Raw genomic sequence first — 11,313 nt, forward strand, 5'->3', positions numbered from 1 at the left:
CCCCCCACCCCAGCCCGCCCCCCGGGCACGGCGGAGCACAGAGCGGGTCTTTCTCTGCTTTCCCTAGAGCAAGAAACACGCCAACAAGGTGAGGCGGTACCTGTCCATCCACGGTGGGGAGGAGGGTGCCCACGGGAAGAAGATGAAGCTGGAGGCGAAGCAGGTGAGCAGGGACTCGATTGCTGCCTATCAGTAAGGTCTGTAAATCGGTGTCTGTGAAGTGTGGATGATAAGTCATGAGAAGCAGCTGAAGGGGGTGGGGGGGGCTCAGCCTGGAGAAAATGAGGCAGTTTAGGCCTTATTGCTCTCTACAACTCCCTGGCAGGAGGTTGTAGCCAGGTGGGGGGTCAACCTCTTCTCCCAGGCAACCAGCCACAGAACAGGAGGAAAAGGCCTCAAGGTGTGCTTGGGGAGGTTCAGGTTGGGCATCAGAAAGAGTTTCTTCATGGAAAGGGTTGTCAGTCCCTGGAATGGGCTGCCCAGGAAGGTAGTGGAGTCACCATCCCTGGAGGTGTTCAAGGAACGACTGGACGTGGCAGTCAGTGCTCTGGTCTGGTTGACAAGGTGGGGATCAATCACAGGTTGGACTTGATGATTTCAGAGACCTTTTCTAACCTTAATGATTCTGTGATTCTGTAAAGTGTCTGAGAGGAAGATAGGACCAGATAATGTGAGAGGATGGACCAGACTCTGCTCAAGGTTGTCCAGCAGTAGGGCAAGAAGCAACAGGCAGAAGCTGATGCACAGGCAGTTCCACCTGAATGTGAGGAAGAACTTCGTTCCTGTGCAGTGACTGAGCACTGAAACAGATTGTCCAGAGAGGGTGTGGAGTCTCCCTCACAGGAGATATCCCAGAACAGTCTGGATGGAATCCTGTGCCACATGCTCTGGGATGGTGCTGCCTGAGCAGGGAGGTGGGACCAGATGACCCACTGTGGTCCCTTCCAACCTGACCCATCCTGTGAGTGCACGACCCCTCAGGGCTGAATATGGCACAGCAGGACCTGCTGTTTAACAGCCTTGTGAGTGAATGAGGAAAAGACTCTCAGGGCATTCTGAGAACTGAGGAGCTCAATGGCAGGCGTTTCACCAGCCCTTGTCCCAGCTCTTGCTGCCCTCCCCACTCAAACAGCCTCTGTGAGTATTTCTTCTCCATTTAAACAAATGCACGTTGCCTTTTTTTGATAGTTTTGCTTGAAATTGCGGAGAAAAAATAGGAGCAACAGCTTGTGAGGAGTATTGTTGCATAACATCACACAGAGCACATTGGGTTCACCATCCACGGGAATTTGCTTCCCAGAGCAATCCTTGTTGTACTTATGTGGGTTCCCTCAGCCAGTAGCTGAAGCCTGTTGGTCAGTAAAGGCCCCACGTTCCATTCAGCCATCTGTCTGCCCCTGACTCCCTTGGGGAACAGATTCTACTTTTATGATTGCTTCAGCTCTAATCCCTAACTCTGGCATTTGCAGGGAGGTGGGGGATAATGGCGGATGCCTTCGCACATAGTGTCAGGCTGAGAACTGCCTGGTGCTCCCTGCGCTGCTGGAATCGTGTTGCAGATGACCCAGCTGATAGTGATGTTTGCGCTGCTCAGTTCACACCTTGCAGGGGACGAGGCTGCCTGGTCCAGTTTTGGCAGCCACACACTTAACCATGTCCTTCACCCAAACAGGAGAGGGCGGCCCTTCTGCCTGGAGTGTTTGCCAAAGGGTTTAAAAACGGTAATCTGGTGCAAGAACACTCTGCAGTAAGGGAGAGCGTGATGCTGCATCATGGAAGTCCTACTCAATCAGACTTCTTAGCACCCAAATGTCTCTGGCTACCTTTTCTTAGACTCTGAAATTGTAGCGTTTCTTGTCATAACCTTTTCTCAGAACCCCTAAACTGTAGTGTTTCTCCTCATAACCAGGAGGCTGGACGGGGTGACCTGCAGAGGTCCCTCCTGGCATCAGCCACTCTGCGATTCTCTGTGCACAGGACAGCAAGCAGGAAGGCAGCAACGGGGAGGACAGGAACAAGTGTTGTCCCATCTGCAACATGACCTTCTCCTCTCCGGCCGTGGCAACATCTCACTACCTGGGCAAGACTCATGCCAAGAACATGAAGCAGCAGGCCCCCAAAGCAGAAGGTATGAGTGTCTGCAGTGCCTTTACGTTGTCCTGAGGGGCTGTTGAGAGGTTCGTTGCACCCCAAGTGTGAGCTCTTGCGAGGGTGTGTGCGCTCTTTGTTATGAATTAGAAGAAGCAGTGTACCTCCACAGACCTGGCTGTGACAGCCTGCTCAGTGGGCAAAGAAGTTTTGTGGATTTTTGGTTTGCTTTGTTTGGGAGAAATGCAGCTGGTAGCAGAGTTGTCCCCATCCCTGTGTGCAGGGACCAGGAGTGTGATGTTACACTGCAGAAATGCCTGTCACAGGATACGATGCTCACTGAAAGCTTACAGGGACTGTAGTGACTGGTGAAACTCCAATATGGCAAATTCCTCAGAGCTGCTCTGCTACAACAATGTGGCCTCTGAGGTTCAGGGACTGGTGAGCTGCAGATAGCTGGGGACTGGGAGAGTACAGCTGAGGAGCATCAGTATATGCTTGTCTGACCATGTCTGCCTGGGCTGCAGCTGCCTGTGTGTCCCACCCCTTTGCTAGCAGCCGGAAAGGCCCAGTGGGTGGGGAGGGAAACCCTCTGTCCAGGGCAGGTGGGGCAGCCACGAGCTTGGTGGACTGCAGGCGCTCAGGATGGAGGGAAAACACAGCCTTCGATTGCACCTGAGGGTGGCAGTTTGTGCTGGCTCTGAGCTGGGATCTTCCAGCCAGAAACTGTCCTGGGTGTCTTCATGGCTTTGCTAAGATGTGTGTGCAGAGCAAGGCCACCTCTGGGGTCAGGGTGGCCCGTGGGATGTTTTAGTTCTTTGGAGCCCTTGCTTTTGGGTAAGACAGGAGCCTGCAGGGAGGGGTGGACGTGCACTGAGCAGTCTGGTGCGTGCCTTTGGTTTTGGATTGAGAAGAGCTCTCTGATCCCTAGAAGGTTTGTTGCTCTGGTCTTTGGCACTGCAAAGTGAGAGGCTGCAGGTTTCTCCATCACACAGGAAGCCAGTTCCCTGTGTGGATTCACTGTGTCAGACATAGTCCCGTTCATGCTGTTTCTCAGGCAAGACTCCTCATGAACTCAGTTCACAATCAACTCCTGCAGCTGCACAGTGCTTCCAGAAACCCACTGCCTTTGCTGTGCAGGGGCTTGTGCCCCTATTCTGACTGGGGGATGGTAACAGCAGATGGAAGCTCATTCATACCCACTGTTTCATGAATACAGTCATGCTTACATTAAGGAGAAATGTGCAAATCTGTTGGATTTTTTTAAACTCTGAAAGTTTTCCTGGCGTATTCTGACTTATCTTGCCACATGTTTTTAAATTCTTCAGCATTATGGGAAGAGATAGGAGCATCGTGAATTTATCAAGGTGTCTTACATTGTCTAGGTTTGGGGGTTAGATGTAGCAGGTTATGAGTTTCAATGTGAGTTTGGGGGAAATAAAGTGACTGGTTTTTACCTGTGAGTTCTGAGACTGACCAAGAGTTTGGATCCACCCAACAGAAGCAGTGCCCCCACAGAAACACCCTGCTGCTCTCCCCACCTCTACTGCATCTTCTAACGAAGAGAACAAGGACATTACTGACCCAGACAAGTTCTGTAGCCTCTGCCATGCCACTTTCAACAACCCCCTTATGGCAAAACAGCACTATGTAGGCAAGAAGCACAGAAAGCAAGAGACCAAACACAAGCTGATGGCGCACTACGGCCGAACCCCTGATGCACCTGCATCGTCCTTCATGGGTGAGTTCTCAGCAGGGAGGCTGATAACCAGCTGGAGAGCAGGGTGGGAGAGCAACAGAATGTCTGACAGGCCTTTGGACGAGAGAGTCTGTGTGGAGGGAGCAGGGGAGAAATGCTCATGATGAGGGACTTGATTATACACCATAAGATTGATTTGGCTGTAACCCCCCAGCAGCAGATGTTTTAGACTGTAGCTACTCATGACAAGCTTTGGGTTGTGTTTTGTGATGTTGCTTAATCAGGGACGTGTCCTTTTTATTTTCTGTGTGGATAATCCAGGGATTTTGGCCAGTACTGTTTCTCGTTAGGTGATTGCATCCAAAATGGAAAGATAAAAGTGGCATTTGATGCTTGAAAATCATCTTTGGGGGGGACTAGCCAAAGATGGAAGGAATAGGTTTAACTGCACCTGCTGCTTCAAAGCACACGAAAGCCAGAGAGATTTCTCCCTGAATGCCTTTCTGCCTCTGTGTGGGCACTTCCATCTGATGAACTAATGCAACTCTCTCTGGAGCAAGTAGGAATGTGGGGAAAAAAACTCCAGAGCTATTAAGGAGGAACTTTAGGCAGACAGTTAAAACTCTTTTGGTTTATGATCTGCTGCTTATGAGCACTTGTACGTGATGAAAGCCCTCAGAGTCCAGTGAAAGCATTAGGAAAACGCCCTTGTTCCTCCCAACAGCCTTCTGTTGGACCAGGAAGTCTTAGTACCTGCTGGATGCTCAAGGTAAATAATAAGCAGACAAATCATCTTAAAATCTTCATCAAGGGCTCCTTTCTCTGTCGTAAAAACCCACACAAGCAGAAGATTAATTATTCTAATTCTTTGCAGGCCACCTTTAGATACCGGTAGCACTTATGACAAATGAGGCTCAATTAGCCAAGTAATGTTCTCTCCCACATGGCGTGGCCGTGTGGGAGATGGAGAAGGTGCTCAGTATCTCGTGTTACCCATCTGCTCTGCACCTAATTAGTGGGGTCTGATGAATGGTTCTACTTGAGTGTGACTCAGGCGCTGACAGTGGCAGGAGCTCCAGCCCAGGTGGGCTGGGTAGGTGGGCAGTGCCCTTGCCCGTGTGATTGATGTGTCCCAGGAAGTGCCAGCAGAACCAGAGTACATACAGACACATCTCTGGGGAACTTCAGCTGTTCTGGAGAGTTTCAGAGTCTGGGCTGTAATTTGGGGTGGATGGGATGGGATGAGATGGACTGTAGTCAGGCGTGTTTTCTCCCACTCTCTTTGCTGTCTCTGTGTGCCAACAGCCACACCTGTTCCTAAACTCTCTGCTGGGACCCAGCTGGCAGCAGGTGTTCTTTGCAGTGCAACACTGAGGTGTTTGTCTGCTTAAAGTCCTCTGGGAACCAGAGGTTTGGGGTGCAGAAGTGCAGTTTAGACAACTTTGTGAACACACCTGTTGGCTGGATTTGCAACAGAGAGATCTTGACCTTGGTGGTGCAGGGAGGCAGACCTGAGACTGCATTGGCTCCTCTGGCCTTTCCTGCCCAGATCCAGATCCATTTTAAGAGCTCAATGTCCCACTGGAGTCTGGAATCTCTGAGGTGCAGCAACCACATGGGGAAGTGTCTGTTGCATGCTCTGTTGTGCTTCCCGCTCAGTGATTTGCTGCTCTGCACCCCTGGGATCCGTGTCCTCTTTCATCTTAATGAAATGTTTTCCTTGTGAGACTCCCAGGCAGAGTCCTTCCCCAGTGAGCCAAAATTCAGGAACGCTTAATATCTTGAGGACAACTGCCAGAATTTTTCCCTGATAGAGAATCCTGTGCTGCCATGCTTGCCTGTTTGGTATCTGTGACCTCCTGAACTTTCAGTCCGGCTGGAGTTGTCATGTTACACAAAACCATTGATCCTGTCTAGTACAACTATTGTTGGAAACTATTTTTTTCCTGGCAGTTAACTGATCCGCTGACTGTAACCAAACTGCTTGAGGACAGAGCTTAATATCCTCAGTTGGCACCTCAGCAAGGCTTAGGAGAATGCTGCATTGTGGAGCTGGACATGGGGTGTAATCTCCCCTGGCTGTTTTTATTATTGAAATGCTATGAGCTTACAAATTCAGTATCTCCCTCATTCTTTGTTATGAGATTTCCAGATCAGGAGAAGTGAGAATGTGGGGAAAAAATGGAGTTGCAAAGGCAGTATAGCATCGGGGTTGGGGTCCTAATGCTAAGACTTTTACTGTGTCTGATACTGTGACCTCTTCATAGGAAATGTGTCTTTGTTGTTATCGATGAACAAACCCATGTTCTCATTAGGAAAGCTTTTTTGTCTTAGTGATTCCCTCACAGTGACTGGCTGATACACAGTGGGGTAGTGGGATTGTGTGATCTCCCTGCCTGGTCAGGCTGTTGACTTGTTATTTGTCTTTGTGTAGGGTTGTTTAACACATGAGGTGATTGATTATCTCGCTTGTTTCTAAGTCAGGCACCAGGTTTGGCTGGCTGTGTGTGCTAACATTGCTGTCTGTTTCAGCCGGGAAGGGCTACCCCTGCAGCACATGTAACATAGTGCTGAACTCCATAGAGCAGTACCAAGCTCACATCAGTGGCTTCAAACACAAGAATCAGTAAGTAACATTCTTGTCTATGTGTGTTTCCAGCCTCGCTGTTCAAATCAATGGCCTAAATATAATCTAAAATGCGGTTTTGAACGCGTGTCTCCAGCTGACTTCCAAGCAGAACAGCAGGGTCTGTGCAGGCTCTCTCTGTGTGTCCTGACGCCACTCCAACAGCTCCCTCTGCAGACAGCCCGGCTGTGCTGCTTCCAGTTTCTTTCCGTTCCTGATAGTTCAGCTCAGCACAGACGTTTGCAGTGAGCCTGACACCCATTAAACACAGTTTCTCTTAACAGCTGAGATTTTAATTTAATTAAGAACTGGCTCAGTGGAGATCTGCTTGCCATTCTAATCTCCCTTGGGGTTGCTTGTTGTAAAATTTGGCATGGAATCAACGTGCTCCAGAAACCTGGACTGTATTCCTTCACTCCTTCTCACAGCTGGCAAGTTAAATAATGGCATCCCCTGCATATATTATTAATTGAAAAAAATCAGGTTGCCAGGCGATTAATACCAAAAATACTTGTTCTGAACACTGTCAAAGTTCAGATCTTTAATTTAAGAGCCTTCACTAAAAGAGACTCAATAATGAACCTGGGTTGCTTAGAAAGCTTCTTAGAAGGAAGAGGTATTAGGAAACCCTACCTCAAGTGAGGAGAGGCTCGTAGCCAAATTTCCCAAATGAGTCAGGAAGAAAGCTGGAGTCTCTTGTTGCTTGTCTATGAAATAACAGCCCCATGGTCCCTCAGCTCTCTGGAGTACTTGATTGGAAGACTTGTGCTCCATCCTGCATCCCAGAAAAGTTTCAACTTACAAACAGCACAACTGAATGAGTGAATAGGAAGTATCCCATTCCAGAGAAATAGCATTGAGGATGTTCCCAACACACACACATGTGAATGTTCCCTTTAAGAACACAGATGTTGTCATAGCTGTTGCAGCCACTTTTCAGAAAGCTGCTCTGGATTCAGCCATGCAGTCCTGTTCCAGCTCCTGCAGCCTGCGGAGAGGCAGGATGCTTGCTTTGTAATGGGAGCTCTTTAGCAGTCCTTGAGCTGTGCCGCGGCTAATTCTGCCATGCTAAAGGTGTCTGTTTACACACAGGCACAGAGGGCAAGGATGCACTTGGAAGGTTTTCTGGCAAGTTGTTGCCTTGGCTGCAGTGGGCTGTTGCTCTGCTGACAGCCGTGCCTGCTGAGCAGTGATTGCAGCTGGCACATTTCAGAGCATTTGTGACAGTCTCCTTTTTTTCCTGTGTTTTCCTCTTGCTCCCTTCGATGTGCAGGATGCCAGGAGCAGTGCCAGTTGTCGGACCGTTCCCACCGCAGCAGTATGTCCGGGAAGAGTCAACTGCCCCAGGAGGCTACAGTTACTTCAGCCAAGACTTCTAGAGCAAGTTGCAGCACTGTTCTTGGAGTTGTTGGTGGCCCCAGAACGCACATCCTTTGCCAGCCCACAACGGTTTCATTATCCCTCTGGATAAGCAAAACCCTACCCTCCTGTATGCACTCGTTGAGCAGAACGAGGACTGAATCTGTCAGGAAAAGGATCCAGCTGGAAGAGACTTGCTAGACAGCAAATACTTCACTCCCTTTAGAGTAGTTTTCATTGTGTAATTGCTTCCTGTGAAGGTGGGTGCGGTGTGAAAGGAAGTGTGTATCTGGTGTAAAGGAGGGTTTGGCAACAGGCTGGTAGTGGCCACCTCCTCCCTGTCCCCACTCTGGAAGGCTGCCCATCCTGCTTCTGGGCTGCTCTCAGAGGGACACCAGCACCTGCGGGCACGCCTAGGTGTGACAAGAGGGGAGCTGGAGCCAGGCTGTGGGGCCAGAGCCACCCACAAGCCCGGGGAGGCTGAGGACAGAGAGCAGCCCCTGTCCCCAGGTGTGCCCTGATGCTGGCATGCTGTCGGCCCAGCTCTGCTCATCCCTGCCCTGAACCAGGGCTCTGGCTGCTTCTCTGGGCTGAGCCCCAGCGTTTCCCAGGCTGGCAGACACAGGGAAGGGCATGAGCTGCCCGCCAGCCACGTCCCCCACGGAAGCGCCACAGTCCCCTGCCCTCACCACAGCAGCTCTGTGGGGCCAACTGCTGCTCTAGAAGTGCAGGGCTGGGCCGTGGGGCTCCCCCTGAGCCGGGGGGAGCGCAGCCCCAGCTGCAGCCCCAACTGCTGCCACCCCTCGTGGCCTCACTGGCTCCAGCAAGTAAATCAGGTGCAGATGTGGAGTCAGGGCCGGGTGCCTGCTTGCGATTAGGGGCTGGGAGCATCGGGGTGGCCCCGGTCCTGCCTCACAGCCCCCTGCCGTGGCTGCAGCTCTCCCCAGTGCTGTACAGGGGACAGGGCTGGGAGGCAAAGATCCTGCTTGCGACAAGACATGGCACTGCCTGCTCTGCTGCCAGGCTACCCCCACCCTGCATTTTCCCCGCTCAGCCCTCGCTGCCCCAGTCTGTGAGTGCTCCTGTGCCATGCCGTGGCCAAAGCCCAGGACCTTAGTGTCCCTGTCTTGCAGCCCCTGTGCTGGGCCCCACATTCTTGGCTCCCCAGAGGGAGCAGCAGGTTCATGTTTGCCAAGTTCTGCCTGGTTAAACCTTAACCGAGCTGGGTTGTTCCATCAGTCCCTCCCAACTGGAGATAAGGATGGGCAGGCAAGACCAGGGCCTGGTGAGAAGCACTGCCCTGAGCCTGGCTGCTCACCTCCAGCACTGCACTCAGCCCCTGCAGAGTGCCCTGCCCAGCCTGGGGTGGCTGCCCCTCTGCCATGGGCCCTGCCTGCCTTGGTGGGTCCCCATGGATGTGAGGGCAGCAGATTGTGGCTGAAAGCTGCCATGTGGCCAGTGGGGCTGGATGGAGCTGGAAGCCCCTGTGCTGGGGCTCACCCCTGTACTCCAGGGCTGGCCCACTCCCTCTGTGCCAAGGGGTTCCCATCACCCCAGTACATGGCATGAGCTTGCTCAGCCTCAGCTCCTGGACCCCATACACATATGGGGTACAGGGAGCTGGGGCTCCTGCCCCTCAAACAACTGCTGTTCAGAGGAAGCCAAGAGAAACTTCCAGGAGGAAAGAGCCCCCCAGGCTCCGGCCCCCCAGGAGCCACGGTGCCGTGCGTGCTCATGCCGGCCACAGGTGCCACCACAGCGGGAGTGTCGGCGAGCGCTGGGGCCAGGCACAAGGGGCGGCTGTGTTCCCGCAGCTCCGGCTGCCTTCCAAGAGCAATATTGTTGGCACCAGGCAGGCTCCCTGCACCGGCAGTGCATACATGGGCCTTTCATGAGAGGAGTGGGGATGATTTACTGCCTGGGGGAAGGGGCAGGGGCGGGAGGATGAAGCTCCAGCATGCCGGCGCCCGGCCCCTCGTGCGTGCTCGCTGCCGTGGGGCCCTGCACTTGTAAGTGTGCCCGAGGGTCTGGCCAGGGGGTCACCTCTCCCAGTTGGGCATGGGGCAGAGTGGGTCCACCTGCCCCATCTGCAGGGCTATGGGGACACACTCCCTCTCTGGGTGCCCCACTGCATCTGAGCTTCCACTGTGGCTCAGCAGGCGGGGGTCACACATCCCGTGCGGTGCTGCAGTGATGGGAACAGTCCATGAGCTGGGGAGACAGGAGCAGCAGAGGAGGGTGCTGGGACAGGGGTGCACTAGCAGCGCAGGGTGCTGTGCTGGCACAATCCCCCCTTGTTGAACTGCTGGCGTGGCAGAGGCCGTGGCGGTGCTGCCGGCAGCGGGTGGCTACGTGGGGCTGTGCTGCTGTGAAGGGCTTTTTGTTTGCCATCAGTTGCTGTTATAAATCAAGCCAGGCAGCCCAGCCCCAGCCTAGCACTGCCCCATGGCAGAGAGGCTATGGGTTCCCAGCTGCCCACAGCTCCATCCCACCAAGCCCCAGCCTGTGCCCAGCATTGCCCTGACCCAGCAGGGATGCTTGGTGTGCCATGGGATGAGGTGCCAGCACTGGTCTCTTTGCCTTGCTTTCACCCAGCATCAGGGAACCTTGGGATACAGGGGATCTCTCCCTGCCCATCCCAGGCCATGGCTCCCATGGGCTCCCCAGAGTCCCAGCTCTCCCCTGGTGTTCCCAGCACTGGGAATAACACCTTCTCTCTGGTTTTAATTTGGTTTTGGTTCGAATTGAGCTGAACCCAACATTTTTCTGTGCTTCCGGCACGCTGTGAACTCTGCAGGGGTGGCCGCTGCTCCGTGAAATTGATGTTCTTGTCCGCTTCACGCATCGGCAGGAATGAACAGCTGCTGGGGGCTGCTGGCCCCTGGGACTGCTTTGTGCACCTCTGCACCCCGGGGGGGACCAGCACCCCAGCAGCATGGGGGAACAGTGCACCAACCAGACCTCACAATGAAGCCATGTCATGCTGAAAGTTGCTGGTTTGGCGTCCTGGAGCAGTACAGATGTGGCTGTGCTTTGGCCCTGACAGTGTGGCCCTACAGGGTGAGGGGTGACAGTGACAGTGCATCCCACTCACACGAACTCAGGCTCCACACCAGACCTGGACAATGCTGCATGTGGGGCTCAGCACGACCCTAGAAGGTCTTGCTGGAAAGCAGAGAGATGGTGAAGCAGATGGCGATGCAGCAACGAAGAGCAACGCTGGGACCAGACCCTGGCTGTGTGCTGGGAACACCTTCTGTCCCCCCTTGCTGGCAGCAGGATGCCCAGGGGAAGGTGTTCCTGAGGACCACACTAGGTCAGTGTGTGAGGCCAGGCATCTCCCAGTGCCCAGGGGTCCTGCGTGGGCAGATGGGCAGCGTGACCTGGGCATGGTGGGGTCTGCCCACTCTGGCACAGGCAGCAGCACGGGGAAGGCGAGGACGAAGTGTTTATGGGCTGGATTAGGCCACTCCAACGCTGGCTCGCAGCCTCTCGGTGTTTTACGACGCTCCGTTATGGGCTCCTAATGAGGGTCACAGCC

At 53.4% G+C, this 11,313-nt stretch overlaps 1 protein-coding gene across 1 annotated transcript in view; it reads left to right on the top strand.

The window, feature by feature from the left end:
• Positions 1-8,002, top strand: part of ZNF346 (zinc finger protein 346) — a 9,396-nt gene extending 1,394 nt beyond the window's left edge. The window contains exons 2-6 of the mRNA XM_029960174.1: positions 68-163; positions 1,978-2,128; positions 3,590-3,829; positions 6,320-6,413; positions 7,687-8,002. Coding sequence (XP_029816034.1) covers positions 68-163; positions 1,978-2,128; positions 3,590-3,829; positions 6,320-6,413; positions 7,687-7,792 — 687 coding nt within the window. The 3' untranslated portion in view covers positions 7,793-8,002. The remainder of the gene's footprint in view (positions 1-67; positions 164-1,977; positions 2,129-3,589; positions 3,830-6,319; positions 6,414-7,686) is intronic.
• The last annotated feature ends 3,311 nt before the right edge of the window (positions 8,003-11,313 follow it).

Source organism: Manacus vitellinus, unplaced genomic scaffold (genome assembly GCF_001715985.3).
Source record: "Manacus vitellinus isolate BGI_N305 unplaced genomic scaffold, ASM171598v3 scaffold_25_pilon, whole genome shotgun sequence".
Taxonomy (NCBI): Eukaryota; Metazoa; Chordata; class Aves; order Passeriformes; family Pipridae; genus Manacus; species Manacus vitellinus.